This window comes from Perognathus longimembris, chromosome 10 (genome assembly GCF_023159225.1).
Source record: "Perognathus longimembris pacificus isolate PPM17 chromosome 10, ASM2315922v1, whole genome shotgun sequence".
Taxonomy (NCBI): Eukaryota; Metazoa; Chordata; class Mammalia; order Rodentia; family Heteromyidae; genus Perognathus; species Perognathus longimembris.
In genome coordinates this window covers 19,842,705-19,861,029 of record NC_063170.1, presented here as the reverse complement: position 1 = coordinate 19,861,029, position 18,325 = coordinate 19,842,705, and the positions used below count along the sequence as shown (strand labels likewise).

The 18,325-nt window shown below is 42.8% G+C and overlaps 1 protein-coding gene across 1 annotated transcript in view; it reads right to left on the bottom strand.

The window, feature by feature from the left end:
* Positions 1-18,325, bottom strand: part of Csnk2a2 (casein kinase 2 alpha 2) — a 47,655-nt gene that overhangs the window by 22,574 nt on the left and 6,756 nt on the right. The window contains exons 3-4 of the mRNA XM_048355477.1: positions 11,003-11,104; positions 8,141-8,191 (exon numbers count right to left, since the gene is read on the bottom strand). Coding sequence (XP_048211434.1) covers positions 8,141-8,191; positions 11,003-11,104 — 153 coding nt within the window. The remainder of the gene's footprint in view (positions 1-8,140; positions 8,192-11,002; positions 11,105-18,325) is intronic.

Below are 18,325 nucleotides of genomic sequence, written 5' to 3'. Positions count from 1 at the left end.
GTTTTGAAGTTATGTTTTCTATTCCAAGGCCCACCTTAAAAAAACTTGCCCCTCTATTATAAGGGGAAAAATTAGTAAAAATCACAATTTAAAAATTAATCAAGCTGGGTGCTGTGGCTCACACCTGTAATCCTAGCTTCTCGGGAGGCTGAGAGCTGTGAATCACAGTTCAAAGCCAGCCTGGGCAGTGGAGCTGTGGAGCTCCATTACTTATAAGTAGTGGAGCTGTGGCTCAAAGTGGTAGAGCGCTAGCCTTGAGCAAAAGAGCTTAGGGACAACACCTGGGCTCTGAGTTCAAGCTCACAACTGCCAAAAAAAAAAAAAAAGAAAAAAGATTGGGGCTGGGGCTATGGCCTAGTGGCAAAAGTGCTTGCCTTGTATACATGAGGCCCTGGGTTCGATTCCCCAGCACCACATATACAGAAAATGGCCAGAAGTGGCGCTGTGGCTCAAGTGGCAGAGTGCTAGCCTTGAGCAATAAGAAGCCAGGGGCAGTGTTCAGGCCCTGAGTCCAAGCCCCAGGACTGGCCAAAAAAAAAAAAAAGAAAGAAAGAAAAAAGATTGTACACTAAAACCATGAAGAAAACATCAACAAATTCCAAATGATTAACCATATGTATGTATGTGTGTGTGTATGTGTCTCTTAAGTATCCCTTATTTGAAATATTTACAACCAAGTATTTTAAGTATCAGTTTTTAAAATACCTGTACATGCATAATGAAGTACACCTTGATCTGAGCACAAAATTTACTTATGTTTCATACACACCCTATACAAGGAGCCTAAAAGTAAGCTTATACTACAAACTAAGTAGTTATGTGCACAAAGTGAAGTGTTAAGGTGTTGTTTCAAATCTCCATGGTGGTGCCATACTGGTACTTAAAAGGTTTGAACTATGTAGCATTTTAGATCTTGGATTAGTGAGACTCAATCTATACAGATCACCTTTCTCTGGACACGGTGCCAATTCAACAATAAAAAGAAGAGATTTTTAGAAAACCCAACTGGTCATGAGCCACATATTCACTAATGCACAAGAATATAGAGACGACTGGCAGTCTGGACTAGGAATTCAAACAGTCTGGACTAGGAATTTAATACAGTGTCAATGGCAAGCTGCTTGGCTGCACTGAAGGACTGGGGTGGGGCAGTGGAGCAGCTCGGGAGGGGAGTGAAGCTCTGGACCTGGAGCTGCCTGAAGATGATTTAGCAAAACCCTAAGGGAGTGGGGAAGAGCCAGGGGAGTGGGAGAGAGGGAGGGGGGGAGGGAGGAGTGAGAGAACTGCTTGCTATGTGGCAAAACTTTAACAACTGAGAGATCTAGGTAGAGGAATAGTAGTACCTAGTGACCACACTACCATTTTTAGTTGGTAAAAAGTTTGTAGAGGAAAACGCAAATCCACAAATTCAAAATCTGCACTTCTAATTCACAAACTATAAAGAAGTAAGTTCTAGGGCTGGGGATATGGCCTAGTGGCAAGAGAGCTTGCCTCGTATACATGAGGCCATGGGTTCACTTCCCCAGCACCACATATACAGAAAGCGGCCAGAAGTGGCCCTGTGGCTCAAGTGGCAGAGTGCTAGCCTTGAGCAAAAGGGAGCCAGGGACAGTGCTCAGGCCCTGAGTCCAAGGCCCAGGACTGGCAAAAAAAAAAAAAAAGAACTAAGTTCTACAACCATGGCTTGTAGCTAAAATGGTGCTTGGGATCTTAAAAGAATTAAGTACATGATTATTAACCAAGAAGTAGGGAAATCAAATTAACTGACTTCATCTAAAGAAGTTAAAAACAAAGTTTGAGGGGCTGGGGATATAGCCTAGTGGCAAGAGTGCCTGCCTCGGATACACGAGGCCCTAGGTTCGATTCCCCAGCACCACATATACAGAAAACGGCCAGAAGCGGTGCTGTGGCTCAAGTGGCAGAGTGCTAGCCTTGAGCGGGAAGAAGCCAGGGACAGTGCTCAGGCCCTGAGTCCAAGGCCCAGGACTGGCCAAAAAAAAAAACCAAAGTTTGAGAAAACTGAAGGAAGAAGAATAAGGCTGAAGCTGAAACAGAAGAAAATATAAAAAGTAGCAAAAACAATTGAACAAAAGCTGGTTCTTTGGAAATAAGTGAAAGCTAAGAAGGCTGATTACATTTTTATTAAAAAGGGAACAAAGGTACAGATATTTAAAAGTGTAAATGAAAGCACCATTGCAGATATATTAGTGTTTTAAGTCCTAACAGAATTCTATCAATTTTATGTCTTAAAACTGAAAGTGAGTAATTTTAGAAATTGTTCAAAGACACCCCCCAAAAAAACATAAAAAAGCCTTTAAGCTGTCTTAAAAAAGAAAAATATGTTTAAAGTCTTCCTCTACCCTGATGTAACTCAGCGGAGGAGTGCTTTCCTTACTAGCATGTGAGAGACCTTGGGTTCAATCACCAGTACCACTATGTTTAAACAAACACTTTCACGCCAGATATGACGATGAAACCCGTAATACTGGAATTTGTGAGGCGGAGGCAGGAGAACCTCAAGTCTGAGGCTGGCCTGGAAAAAATGGTGATATTCTGTCTCAAAAAAACAAATATTGGGTGCCAGGTGCTGGTGGCTTACACTTGTAATGTCAGCTACTCAGGGAGCTGGGAAGCACCAATCATGTGAGTAAAAACAAAAACAAGTGAGAGCACAAAACCCCATGTTCACAAGCCCCAGTACTAGGCAACCGCCTACCCCCAAAAGAAATACTGGGCGGGAGGCATGACATAAATAGTAGAATGACTACCTAGCAAGCACAAGACCCTGAGTTCAAACCCTACCATTACCTACAAAAACAAACAAAACCGATTGTATTTGTGCCAGTAACACACCACAAGCAGCTGTACTTTGTGCTGGGGATGGAGCCAGGACCTCCCAACTCTAGGAGGTGCTGCCCCACACAGCTGTCCGTCAACTGCTTCACTTCTGCTACTAAAGCCAGGGGCACACACACTTGGGGTGACCTGTTACAACCAGTTAATATACTTTATAGTAAAAGGATAAAGAACTAAAACATTCTTAGTAAGACAGGCACGGGGGGGGGGAGGGGGTCGAGAAGCCTGATAGACACAGGAATATAAAGCTAACTGACTGCCCTGTTTGTGGCCTGTCACACTATCTGGAAGAAAACAATATTTTTTTCCCCTGACCCTAGGGCTTGAACTCAGGGCCTGAGAACACTGTCCCAGAGCCTCTTTGTGTTCAAGGCTAGCATTCTGCCACAATACCACTTCTGGCCTTTTCTAAGTAGTTTATTGAAGATTAAGAGTCTCATGGACTTTTCTGCCAGGGTTGGCTTTCGAACTGTGATCCTCAGATCTCAGGCTCCTGAGTAGCTAGGATTAGAGGTGTGAGCCACTGGTACCTGGCTAAGAAAAAAAATTTTCATACCATGATTTGTTCTTTTCAAATAAACATTTGTAAGCCAGGCGCCGGTGACTTACAACTGTCACCCTAGCTACTTAGGAAGCTGAGGTCTGAAGATCACAGTTCACAGCCAGCCTGGGCAGGAAAGTAGGTGAGACTCATCTCCTAACAACCAAAAAGCTGGAAATGGTGCTATGGCTCAAAATGGCAGAGTGCTAGCCTTGAACACAAAAGCTCAGGGACAGCGCACAGGCCCTGAGTTCAAGTGCCAGGAACTGGCATGCACATACATGCATGCACACACACACACACACAAAACCACTTGGCACATGACATTTAACAACCCTTAAGCTTGGCTAAATCATCATGAGGACCTCCAGTTAAACATAGCATATCAACCCCCCCTGCTTCTACCTAGAGCTCCTCTTTAACAGTGAGAGGCCTGCAAAGCATGAACATTCATGAACCCAGAGCGGGAAAGACAATAGGATAAAGCCCGAAAAATGTCCTGCTGACCAGACTACAAAAGCTGAAAACTCTGCTAATAGTGAAGGGGTGCAAAAACACTGACTTCAAACTGAAGAGTTATAGAAAGGTTCAGGAATGGGTGACCCTAGACCTCACTGAGCAACGAGCTGCGAAGAGAAAACAAGCTCTCAACTTGAGACAGCAACCATGCCAGCAGCCAGCTGTCCTCCAGAGAGAAGCTGCCCGCTTCCCAGTGTCACTCTAAACCCCCGCATTTCAGACAGTGATCACAGACAAGCATAGAGGAATCTGGGAGAAAGATACAGAAAAAGCAGGAAGGGAGAATATATAATATTGAGAAAATAGGAAGAGATTACATAAACAATGTAAGAACAGAACACTATTTTTAACACTTCAAAGACCAAAATGGGCTTTTAAGATATTAAGTCTAACATCTGAATGAATTCTAGAAGGCGAGAAGGCAGAAGAAAGGGGAGAGAAATTCAAGGACAGGAGCTGTAAGCTGACAAAGCCCAGCCAGTCCCCAGAACAAAAGATGAAAGGAACCCACAGGAAGGCACATCACTGAAATCTCACAAGACTGAGGATGAAGAGAAAACCCTAAAAGCTTTCACAGAAAAAAAAAAAAAAAAGTCATGTAACATGAAACTACAATGGCTTCAGTGGGAATACCAGAATAAGTCTCTAAAATGGAGGAACTTCTGAATTGTAACCTAGAATTCTATGCCCTGGCAAATACATAAAATTGGAAGGATAAATCAAGATGGGTTCAGATATGTCGGCCTGGGAACACTGTTCTCCTCCATCCCTTTAAGGAGAGCTAGAGGAGAGGGTGACAGCTTCAGAATATCCTGTGAGGATGAATCCCATAGAAATATAATTATACACACCTGGTATTCGAATCCTGCCAACTTGCCAAGTGCCAGTGGCTCACACCTGTAATCCTAGCTTCTCAGGAGGCTGAGATCTGAGGACTGGGGTTCAAAGCCAGCCCAGGCAGGAAAGGCTGTGAGAGTCTTATCTCCAGTTAACCACCAGAAAATCAGAAGTGGCGCTGTGGCTCAAGTGTTAAATCACTAGCCTTGAGCTGATGAGCTCAGGGACAGGGCCCAGGTCCAGAGTTCAAGCCCCACAAACAAAAGAGAAAAAAAATCCTGCCAACGCATCCACATCATGTTAGTACACTAACCTGATAGGCAGATGGTACTGTGTGTGTGTGTGTGCGCGCGCACCAGTCCTGGGGTTCAAGGGCTCAAGTGGTATATAGTACCTGCCTAGTAAGGGCAGGGCCCTGAGTTTAAATGCCAGCACTATATAGGAAAGGGACCAGTTTTTAAACTTGTACATAGGAAGATATGGAAGATATTTGATCTTACGAGGCGAGCACTTTACCACTAGGCCATATTCCCAGCCCCAAGATATTTGATCTTAATAAAACCATGCTTAGCCTGGTGGCCAATGGCTCATGCCTGCAATCCTAGCTACTGAGGAGGATGAACCTGAGGATCAAGGTTTAAAGCCAACTTGGACAGGAAAGTCCATGAGACTCTTTATCTCCAGTTAGCCACCAAAAAGCCAGTAGTAGAGCTGTGGTTCAAGTGGTATAGTTATAGCCTTAAACTGAAAAAGCTGAAGGACAATGCCCAGGCCCTGTATTCAAGTCCCAGCATGTGTGTGCACAGACAAGAAAGACAAAAGGGGGCTGGGGATATGGCCTAGTGGCAAGAGTGCTTGCCTCGTATACATGAAGCCCAAGGTTCAATTCCCCAGGACCACATATATAGAAAATGGCCAGAAGTGGCGCTGTGGCTCAGGTGGTAGAGTGCTAGCCTTGAACAAAAAGAAGTCAGGGACAGTGCACAGGTCCTGAGTCCAAGGCCCAGGACTGGCAAAAAGACAAAAGGAAGAGAGAGAGAGAGGAGGAGGAAGGGAAGGAGGGAGGGAGGAAGGAGAAAGAGAGGGCTGGAAATGTAGCTTTCCTAGCATGCATGAAGCATGCAAGAGAGAGTGCTAGCCTTGAGCAAAAAGAAGCCAGGACAGTGCTCAGGCCCTGAGTTCAAGCCCCAGGACAAGGAGGGAGGGAGGGAGGGAGGGAAGGAGAGAGGGAGGGAGGGAGGGAGGGAGGGAGGGAGAGAAGGAGGGAGGGAGAGAAGGAGGGAAGGGAGGAAGGAAGGAAGCTGATAAACCTGAGTGATTCCATAGGCACAGTGCTTGAGCAGCTAAGCACCACTATGTTACTGAATGAGAAACTTGTAATTCATGTTGGCAGAAATATCTGTTATAGATGGGAAATGCAAACTATATATAATGCTTGCTACATTTTTTTTTTTAAATGCTGGACCTGTGGCTTGAACTTAGTAGGGCCTGGGTGCTATTCTTAAGCTTTCTTGCTCAAGGCTAGCGCTCCATCATTTTGAGCTTTTGGTGGTTAACTGGAAATAACAATCTCATTGAGTTTCTTGCTCAGGGTGGCTTCAAACCACAATCCTCAAAGCTTAGCCTCTTGAGTTACTAAAACTGTAGGCATGAGCCCCAGCACCCAGGACTTACTATTTTGTATATGAAAATATCATTTTACTTTTAACTTATTTTTCTCTAACCTTTCATTTTAGACTGGTTTTATCAGAATCATTTAAAGAATGACGTCTGCCTTGAGCTGCCATGTCTACTGGCAGATGCACTGCCAGGCACCACCACTGAGACATCCACCAAGACTCTGAAAACCACGACCAACACTCCATCATCACTGAGCTCTTATCAATGCCTATAAAAGCCATCATTACTGTTTTGTCTTCCATGCTGATTTTCAAATTGTTCTCTGAAAAAACTTGAGCTCTACTCACAGGGACTTTTCTGCTGTGGCTGGCTTAGAACTGTGATCCTCAAATCTCCGCCTCCTGAGTAGCTAGGATTACAGGTTAAGGCACCAGCACCCGGCTCCATACGTCTCTTACCTCCAGTAAACTACTCAGAAAAAGCCAAAAGTGGCACTGTGGCTCAAGTGGTAGAGTGCAAGCCTTGAGCACAAAGAGGCTCAGGTATAGCACCTAGGCACTGAGTTCAAGCCCCATAATCGACAAAAAAAAAAAAAAAGAAAAAAGACTGGCACAGTGGTTGCACACCCGTAATCCCAGCATTTGGAGGCTGAAGGCAGGAAAATTATGAGTTAAAGGCCAGCCTGCCACAGAAATGGAGGGACAAAGAATAAACAAATACAATGGTACTCACTGGACATTATGTTGAAAATAAACTATACAACCTATGGGTGAGGAAAGGAGGGGAAACTGAGAACAAGGGAAAGGGTGACATTGTCCAAAAAGAAATATACTCTTCACTTGACTTATGTAATTATAACCTTTCTGTATATCAACTTTGTAACAACATTTTTTTAAAAGGCCAGCCTGAGTTATTATATAGTATGACTCTCTCAAAACTACCAATAGTTCTAAGTTTAAAATAATACATATGAAAACATATAAATGCCCTAGAATTGGGCTCTTTTAAAAGCAGTGACTCATTTTTCTTTTTTTCTTAAGGTCATCATTTTCATTGTACTTTAAAAAATTACTCTTATAGAATGTTTTGCAACTCTCAGTAGCACTTCCTTAAAGCAGCGACTCTTTAATAGGTTTTCAGTATCATTTCCTTTGTACATAGTGTGGACACATAGTATTATCTAGTAGCTCCAATCCAACTGGCTGTTTGATTGTTTGTTTTTGGTGCTGGTACTGAGGTTTGAAATCAGGGCCTTGAGCCCTTGCTTGGCTTTTCCTGCTCAAGGCAAGCACTTTACCACTTGAGCCATAGATCTACTTCCAGCTTTTTGGTGTTTAATTGGAGATAAGAGTTCCACAGACTTTCCTGCCCAGGATGGCTTCAAACCTTGCTCTCAGATCTCAGCCTCCTGTAGCTAGGATTATCGGTGTGAACCACCAGCAGCTGCTTCCTTTACACCAGCTTCACTGTATCACTTCCCATCAGCAATACAAGATTTCTTATGAAAATCAAGTTAATATCCACCTACACATGTATTTGTCTAAAACAGCAGTGTTACAGAGGAGGGATGAGCTACTCTCTGAATCAGTAAAGCAAAGGGTGACAAGTAACTTCACCATCACAAGAACCCCAGCCACTCGCCACCTGCAGTCATGCTGAAAGAATCCACCTTGTTACTTGCCACTCTTACAAACATTCCCTGGCCCCACACGTCATCACCTCCCCACCCTCTACCAACCCCATGCTGGAAAGAAAAAGGATACGCACCTTAAAATCTGTATTATTGATATATTCAAATACCAAAGCTGGTGTCTTTGACTGCAAGAGAGAAGAGTAATGCTTTTTAGGGACTCACATAGTGGTAAGTATAATCTGTTTTTGCCCAAACAGTCCATTCCCAAATCCTAGAGGAAATAGGAATTCACTCATCAGAGACAACTTACTAAATTTCATCACGTCTAGAATTTGCTTCAAAACAACCAGGGAGACTCTTGGGCAACTATCTGCAGGACTCTAAATCAGAACATGAAAAGACACCTGCACACCCATGTTCACTGCAGCACTATTCACAATAGCCAAGCTTTGGAAACAGCCCAGATGCCCTACAACTAGTGAAGGGATCAAGAAAATGTGGTACTTATAAACAACAGAACAGTCATAAAGAAGAATAAAATGATGCCATTTGCAGGGAAATCGATGGGTCTAAAGACTATCATCTAAGAGAAGTAAACTAGGCCCAGACCAAAGGACAAGTTTTCCCTCCTGTATGGATGTTAGCCCTAAAACATACACATGTTATAAACACATACAGAATCATGTGTTTGTGTATGAACATATATACATGATCAACCTGATAGTATATTCATGTGTGAGACACTATGATAAAACCCTTTTGAACAATATGCACTTTAGCAAAGAATAATACTAGGAAGGTGACAACATGTCTTGTCTGGGATGGAGAGGGAGGGTGAGCAGACAAATGGAGAGAAAAAGGGAGGGCAAATAAAGTCAAAATGCTTTACATACATGTGTCAAAATGGAACAAGAAAACCTGATGCAACCGTTTTGGGAAGGGGAGAGTGATGAATGGGGTGACTCTTACCAAAATGTATTATATACATAAATGGCCATGTTAAATGAAAGACCCTTATGCAATTAATTGGTGCTAATAATGAAAAACCAAGTAGGGTGGAAGTGAGGTAAGTGCATAGGGCTGAAACAAGGCTGGCACAAGCTGATCAACCACTCAAGTTGGGTGTTTTATATGCATTGATCAATATTCTTCACTCCATCGTTCTTATTGTTACTCACTTTACTTCAGAAAATGGCTGACATTTTTCATAATTAAGTTTTAAAAAGGAAGATACTCACTTGGAAGCTGACACAAGAGGATCGAGAGTTCAAAGCCAGCCTAGGCCACAGAGGAAGACTGTTTTAAAACAAAAACCAACACCCATCCCCCAACCAAAAAGAAAAAAAAAATCCACAATTAGCTGGGCATTAGTGGCTCACTTCTATAATCCTAGCTACTCAGGAAGCTGAGATGTGAGGATCACAGTTCAAAGCCAGCCCAGGCAGGAAAGTCTGTGAGACTATCCCCAATTATCCACCAGAAAATGAAAAGTGGCGCTGTGGCGCAAAGTGGCAAAGTGCTAGCCTTGAGCAAAAGAACTCAGGGACAGCGCCCAAGATGAGTTAAAGCCCCATAACCAACAATAACAACAAAACAAAACCTCAGACAAAAATTTCTTCTGGGGCTGGGGATATGGCCTAGTGGTAAAGTGCTCGCCTCGTATACATGAAGCCCTGGGTTCGATTCCTCAGCATCACATATATAGAAAATGGCCAGAAGTGGCGCTGTGGCTCAAGTGGTAGAATGCTAGCCTTGAGCAAAAAGAAGCCAGGGACAGTGCTCAGGCCCTGAGTCCACGCCCCAGCACTGGCAACAAAAACAGAACAAATAAAAAAAAAATTTCTTCTGAAAAATCTCTATTTAAAAAAAAAATGTTACCAGAGACTTGAACTCAGGGCATCGTACTTGTTTGGCATGGTTGCTCAGATGGTGCTCTATGACTTTAGCACAAATTTTTAGTCATTTAATTGAAAATAAGAGTCATGAATTTTTCTACCTAGACTGGCCTTGAACCTTAATCCTCTACTTCTGAGTAGCTATGATTACAATTAACCAGAAAAAAGCAGTGCTGGAGGCATGGCTCAAGTAGTAGAATATCAGCTGTGAGCAAACAAGCTGAGTAAGCACAAGGCCTTGAGTGCAAACCCTGGTACCAGCAAAAGCAAAACAACAAAAACCTAATTATTTTTAGAGGAAAGAAAATTAAAGAGTACATCTACAATGGCTAAAGTATACGCATTTTAGCCCATTTTTTAGCTGCACAAGGAAATGTTCTGGGAATGAAGAGGGTGGAAACAAGTTCTACAGACAACACAACAGCTCAGTGAAACCCACCAGGCAGTGTGGTGGGTTTGCGAAAAGGAGGTGGGGGAGTTAGTGGTGGTTAAGGGAACTTTGAACAGAGTAGGTGAATTTTTCCAGAGCTCCTATGCACACATTTACAGAATTATGCCAATGAAATTTCCTGTACTATTTATGCGAATAAGAAACACTCTGGCTATATGCTGTATCCATGACAGTGTAAGCCTTATGATGGATGTAGAACTAAAAACCAGCCTAAGAAACAGCAAAGGTTCTTTCTCAAGGAGTTGGTGGGCTGTGAGCTCTCAAGTCCATATGCTAGATATAAGCTCTCAAAAATGGGACACAAGGGGCTGGGAATATGGCCTAGTGGTAGACCGCTCGCCTTGTATACATGAAGCCCTGGGATCAATTCCTCAGCACCACATATATAGAAAAATTCAGAAGTGGCGCTGTGGCTCAAGTGATAAGAGTACTAAACTAGCCTTGAGAAAAAAAAAAAAGGGGACACAAGCAAGAATTTGGAGGGAGTTATATAGCAAACATCTGTGGGCTGAATAAAAACAACAAAGCACCAGAGCTATGATAGGGTTTCCAAACCATTCAGCATTACCATGTGCCATTTTGTGTTGTGGTCTGTGCACCGACCATCCTGGCCGCCCACCCACCAGCACCCCCACCCACCAGGTACCTACCACAGGGTCTTTCACAGTGTCAATCAGCTTAATGATATTTGTTCCACCACGAAGATTCTCCAGAATCTTAACCTCTCGTTTTATCTTCTTTTTCTTCACTGGCTTAAATACACAAGAGTAATCAGATGTGAGACTCCCTTTGAAGTCACAATAATAAATATACTTTAAACAATGTAAGCCAATCATGTGCATGGTACTATATATATATATATATATATATATGTATATATATATATATAACTGGGACAAAATGGGAGTGTCTATAAAAACCTTTAACTGTAAGTTAAAACAATTTAAGGACTCCTACAGTGTATATAACAAGATTTTTAAGTAGTTATATCTAGAGTACTTAAAATTTTTGAAAACGTGTGTCATACTTTAAAAATAAAATGCTTACTTACTAGATACCTGCCAAGTACAAAGCATTATAGCTCTGAACAGCTGTGCCACCAGGGAGTCACAAATGGAAAAACTGAAACAAAATGGCAAGACACCTGCTCTTCCAATGAGTTACATGTAATTTGTCTTCCAGAAGTGAAGACTGGTTCACTGACATCAAGTTACACACTTGTTTCCCAGCTGCTGGCTCCCATTTCCTGCCACCACTCCTACTTCCTTACTATCCAGAATCTGAAATTAGCAGAGCCAGTCATTTCCCAACAGACCCCATCTCTAAAGATGTTGAATTAAAAAAGGGAAAACTCATCTGATAACAGCAGTGATAAAAAAAACTTCTGCTATTTATTAATCTGCTAGAGAGAAAAATTAAAGACTTTAATCAGAAATACTCAGATTAGGGCTGAGGGAATAGTGGTAGACACCTGTAATCTTAGCACTGAGGCAGGAGGGTAGAGAGTTAAGAGGTCAGTCTAGGCTACATTTTGAAGACCTTGCCTCAAAAACCAACCAACTATCTTGTATTACATCCACTTTGTGTCCTAAATAGACTAAATAATTTGAATAAATGTAGTTCTGAGTTAGGCACTGGCTGTAATCTTACCTACTCAGTAGACTGAGATCTGAGGATCTAGGCTTGAAGCAGGCCTGGGAAGGAAAGTCTGTGGAACTCCTATCTCCAATTAATCACCAAAAAAGCTGGAGGTGGAGATGTGGCCCAAGTGGTAAAATGCTAGCTAGTCTTGAACATGAAAGCTCAGGGACAGAGCCCAGGCTCTGAGTTCAGTCCCCAGGATTAGCAACCCCACCAAGAAAAGTGGTTTTGAAAAAATAAATTATAATCAAGTATACTTTATAAGGCATAAAAACATACAGGGGTGACTGGCTCCTGGCAAGCACTTAATATGTTAGCTTTATTGACTTCAATTTTCTACTTAGTTAATAAGTCATATTTAATCCCCACAAAACCTTCAGGAGCTAGTCAGAAGAGTGGAGCTATTTGCCCAAGGTCATAGCTAGCAGCACAATGTGTGTGCTTTGTTCCCAGGTGTGGCTAGGGGGCAGGAAACCAAGGAAAGGAGTATTCTATCACCAAGCCACTGTTACAAAGGCACAGAAGGTTAACTTGTTTGCCATATATGTGCCAGAGAAAGCATCATCTTTTGTTGGTTACTGAGTTACAGTAAGCAAGTTATAAGACAGGAAGGGAAAAGGACTGAAACAGAGCACCTGCATCATCTCTAACATGGGGCTCTGCTGAGGGCTACACTCCGGCTGAGTGCCTGCAAGCCAGCTGCCATGATATCTGTCACACTTTGCTGGTTCCCAGTAGAGCAGATGTGGCTGCTGTGTCTTGCTTCCATCTCCATGTAGGAACTTTATCCAAAACACAGCCAGGGAAAGAATCTACTATTTAGGAAGGAGTAATATGTAAACAGCCTGAGCGCTTCAAAAAGGCCAGTCAGGAAACACATGAGCAACTCTTCCAGATTTAAGAAGTAGGACCACTGCATAGAACACATGGCTAGAACTTTCTTTTGCAATAAAGCCCATTATAAGGATAAATGGCAAGTGCCAATGAAGCCTGTAGCACTAACTTTGCATTCAACACTTTAAGATTATGTGAAAAATTACCCTTGCTTTTTAAAAAACAATACACAATATGCAGTCCACAAGGATGGCTACGATTTACTCAAGCACCTCAGAAGAAAAAGATAAATACAAAAATACACTGTACATAAGCACACACACGTAAATGTACAGAAAAAATGTACTTACATGAGAGAAATAGGGAATAAAGGACAAAGCAAATATTAATATGTAAGGAATCTGGGTGGAAGATACACAGGAATTCTTGCAACTTTCCTCAGTCTAAAATTATGTCAAGAAGTTACAGAACAGGGCAGGGAGTGACTCAGTGCGAGATCAATTACTTGCTTAGCAAGTGTAAGGACCCCCAAGCACCGTCAAATATATATATATATATATTTTTTTTTTTTTGAAGGGAGGTGTTGGTCATGGGGCTTGAACTCAGGGCCTGGGCACTGTCCTAGCACTCTACCACTTGGAGTCACACACGGTACCACTTCTAGCTTTCTGGTAGTGAATGGGAGGTAAGAGTCTCATGGACATTCCTGCCTTGTCTGGCTTTGAATTGTGATCCTCAGATCTCAGCCTCCTGAGTAGCTAGAATTACAGGCGTGGGCCACTGGTGCTGGGCTTCCAAAATATTTGATTTTTTTTTTTTAACCAGTCCTGGGGCTTGAATTCAGGGCCTGTGCACTGTTCTGGCTTCTTTTTGTTCAATGCTAGCCCTCTGCCACCTTGAGCCACAGCGTCATTTCTGGCCTTTTCTATATATATATGGTACTGAGGAATCGAACCCAGGGCTTCATGTATATGAATACAAGGCAAGCACTTTACCACTAGGCCATATTCCCAGCCCTTGAAAAAGATTTTAATGACAAAAAAAAGCTGGCTATCATATATGTATACACTGAGACAATGCAACCAATGTACTACCTTCTTCTTCCTCCTTGTTTTTTTTGTTTGTTTTGTTAGTACTGGGGTTTATCTAAACTCAGGCCTTGGGCTTCCTAGGGAGAAGCTCTACCACTAACTCACACTCCACAACTCTTTTTTGTTTTATTTTTCAGATGGGGTCTCGAGTTTTTGCCTGGGGCTTGCTTGAGGTCATTAGCCTTCTACCTATGCCTCAGGTGCAAATACAGACAAATACCTGTAAAACATCTGACTTACTTAAGATGGGGGGGAGGAGCTTACATTTTCCCCTTGGGCTGGACCTAAACTTGCACCTTCCCTATATCTACCTCCCAGATAGCTGGGATTACAGGTTTAAGCCACTGTGTCCAGCCTTAATTCCTTTACTGTAAGAGCCTTGAATTGTCATCCACTACTAGAAGCAACTCCAGACTTGAGTTGAGAAAGAGGAGAAAGCCTGCACACACCAAGAGACCTCCCCTGCCTTGCACCCACAGTGCCCTAACTCCTCACAGAGCCGAGCCAATGAGCAAGCTGCCACTTAGGCACACCTTACGTGGCTTTCCTGTTTCTCAGCAATAAGCAAGACAGGTTCATGCCTCCTAGACAATGCAGGAAGAGAACTCAGAAATTGAAGCAAATTCTGTTATCCAGCTGCTACATGCTCAACAAATAACCAAACCAGATAGGACAAAAAAATTTTTTTGAGACAGATTCTTACTACGTAACCAAAGCTGACCTCAAATGTACCACTCCCCCTTCCTTGGCCTCTTAAGAGCTGGAACTACTGTTGGGTGCCACCATACCTGGCTGGTAGGGCAATTCTGAGAGGCAGTCTGTTAGTAGCCAGAGTCCTCAGATGGTGACATCAGAGTAAGAGGCAGTAAAAAAGGAAAGTAGGCAGACTTGGTGGCTCACACCTGCAATCCTAGCCACTCAGGAGGCAGAGAACAATGAACACGATTATTTCTCAGAACCAGCCCAGGTTAAAAGGAGAATTTATTGGTCTGGGAATGTGGCCTAGTTGCAGAGTGTTTGCCTAGCATTAATGAAGTCCTGGGTTTGATTCAATTCCTCAGCACCACATATGCAGAAAAAGCCAGAAGTGGCACTGTGGCTCAAGTGGTAGAGTGCTAGCCTTGAGCAAAAAGAAGCCAGGGACAGTGCTCAGGCTCTGAGTCCTAAGCCCCAAGACTGGGGAAAAAAACCAACAACAACAAATCTTAACCAATAAAAAGGTGCCCCCCTCCCCAGGTGGATCACACCTGCAATCCTAGCTACTTCGGCGGAGGCTGAGATCTGAGGACTGAGGTTCAAGGACAGCCTTGGGCAAGAAAGTCAGTAAGACTTTTTATCTTCAATCAAGCAAAAAACAAAAAACAAAAAAAACTCAGCTGGAAGTGGGGCTGTGGCTGCTAGTAGAGCACTAGGCTTGAACAAAGCACTCAAGCACTCGTTCAAGCCTCAGGACCTAAGTGAATGCGCGCACACACAAACACACACAGATATAGTGTTATGTACTCATCACTCTCGTCAAGTGAAAAGCCTAAATAGAAGGATTATGGGCTAAGCTGGACTGGACAAAAAGCAAGACCTTACTTGAAAATTAAGAAAAGCAGACAGAGCTAGAGGTGTGGTTCACCCAACAATGCCAAGTCTAGTTCCACTACCACTCAAAATCCTAGCTAGTCAGGAGGTTTGAAGTTAGCAGAGGCAGGAAAATCCATGAGAACCTTATTTCCAATTGACCACTAAAAAGCCAGAAGTGGAGCTGCAGCTCAAATGGTAGGGCCCTAGCCTTGAGCGAAAAAGCTAAGGGACAGTGCCCAGGCCCCAAGTTCAAGCCCTAATACTGGCACACAAAAAATAAAATAAACAAAGCAATAACGGCTCCACTAAGGTGTGAACTTCACCCCTAAAATGAGTATTATGACCCACACAATGGGGGTGACCAAGTGATGAACAAGGAAGAGATCGCAGCCAGGAGAATGGCGCCTTTTCTCTCCCTTTCAGCACCTCAAAGTCCAATGCATTTGACCCAAAGAGAAATACCATCTGAGCAATGTCATTCAAGCAACCTTTCTCCACTTATACTACCAAGTCCCAAGGAACAAAGGTAATCGTTTATTTCCAGGACTAAAACATATTTGAAAAGACCAAGTGCAAAACCAAAGTGACAATGAGACACCATCTCACATCTACTACGATGGCTCTTATTAAAAAAAAAAAAAAAAAAAGAAAATAACAAATGTTATTTTATTGCTGCTGGGAATGTAAAATGGTACAGTCATTGTGGAAAGTTCTTCAAACAAATTAAAAATAGCTGGATGAGTTGGGACATTCTTATTATTTCAGCACTAGAGAGGCTGAGGCAGGAGAATTGTGGCATTCAAGGCCACTCTGGCTATCTAGAAGCCACCTCAAGGGAAAAAAAAACAACCAGAATTCCCTTATGATCCAGCCATTGCACTTCTGAATATACATCCAAAATAATAAAGGAGGCAGGTCTCAGTGATACATAGGTACATAAATTCACCCCTCTGTGAAGCAGCACAATTCACAATAGCAAAAATGTGGAAGCAACCCAAATGGCCATTGACAGATGAACAGATAAAAGTGTGGCATGTACGTACAATGAAAATAATTACTTAGCCTTAAAAAGGAAGAAAATCTGGACATAGTCCACAACATAAATATAGTTGTGGACATCATGCTAAATGCAGTGTCACAAAAAGACAAGTAATTTATGATTCTGCATATGTGAAGTACTTGGAGTGGTCAAAACCATAGACTGACAGTATGTGTTTGCCAGGAGCTGGGAGAGAAGATTGGGGAAGAGAGGAAGAATTATGCAGGTGTATAGTGGTAATGGTTGTATAACATTTACTGCTACTAAACTGCATGCTTAAAATGGTCAATATGGTTAAGATCTGTGTTATGTCTATTAGAACATAATAAAAAGTTTGAGGACATGCCCAGAGCAGAGCTGTATCACAGTTGATGAGGCTCTATCTAGTTCACTGATCCAGCCCTATGACTGTTACTACAACTATGCTGTACTGCCCTCTCCGTACCTCACACTGTCTTAAGCACATCAAGTCCTCTCTGATGAGTACCATTAATGCAGTGAGAGGACACTGTTCAATGTCATAGGTGACCTAAGAAGTGGACCCGGGTTGGGAATATGGCCTAGTGGAAAGAGTGCTTGCCTCTTATGAAGCCCTAGGTTCGATTCCTCAGTGCCACATATGTAGAAAACGGCCAGAAGTGGCACTGTGGCTCAAGTGGTCGAGTGTTAGCTTTGAGCAAAAAGAAGCCAGGGACAGTGCTCAGGCCCTGAGTCCAAGCCCCAGGACTGGCCAAAAAAAAACCCAACCAAACAAACAAACAAAAAAGTGGACCAAATACTTGAATTCATTTACTTCCTCAACATCACTCTCAGCAAAGAAAAGCACTGTGGATTATGAACATCTATTGGCTGCCCGCCCATCTATCTACACTTCACATGCTCTTCCCATTTTGTAGTCAAAGAAGCTAGTTCTAGAACTCAAGTCTTCTGTCTTTATTTCACAGCAAGGCTTATGCTATATGATTCTAGTACAATGTGGCAGACCCCGAAGTTAAGCTCTAAAGCCATCTAAGCCCTGCTGCACACATGGGTCACACTCTAAAGAACTCTTGTCTATGATACAAAGGGTAAAGACTATATAAACCCCCAAACTAGTCAAGGATCTTGATGAAACTCAGAGGATTCAGGGGTTAGACAGTGGACAAGCATGCTGAAGCTTCTGCCAAGGGCAAAGCCATGCTTCCTTTACTCAGGAAACAGGCGAAGTACTACGCAGAGAAACTTGTCTCAGTCTTTCTAGGTCTGTAACCCACACTTCAATCAGCTATGCCCCAAAGTCAAATACTGCCTTTCAGAAGAGTAACTCCAAAAATTAGAAAGTTATCTTACCTGACTTCTAGTAACTAGTCTTCAATCCTTTCAGTACATCAGGAAGTCAAACATCCAATAACTACCCAAACCCTTGTTTTTTATATCTACCAAGCCGCCATGACAGGTGTGGAGTCCTACACACTGGGCCTGCATCCACTGCGTGACCCTGAGCAAACCTCTGCCTTTCTCTGGGTCCTACTCTTCCTGCCTATGTGGCGTGGGGTCTGGTGGTCTCTGAGCTCACAACTTGCTGTGATTCTGCTGGGCTCCAGTTAAGTGCACTCTCTGTGAAGCCAAAACCTCAGCATTAGAACCAGCACTGCCTCGTTCACATATTTCTGGCACTGATATTACCAATACTTTTTTTTTTAATTTCCTCCACAGTGTTTTACTCATACTTCAAAATTACTTTTGCATTTAACAGCAAAGGTTCGTCAGTATGACTATTCTTCATATTGAATGTTGCTCCTACGTGTTTATTCAGA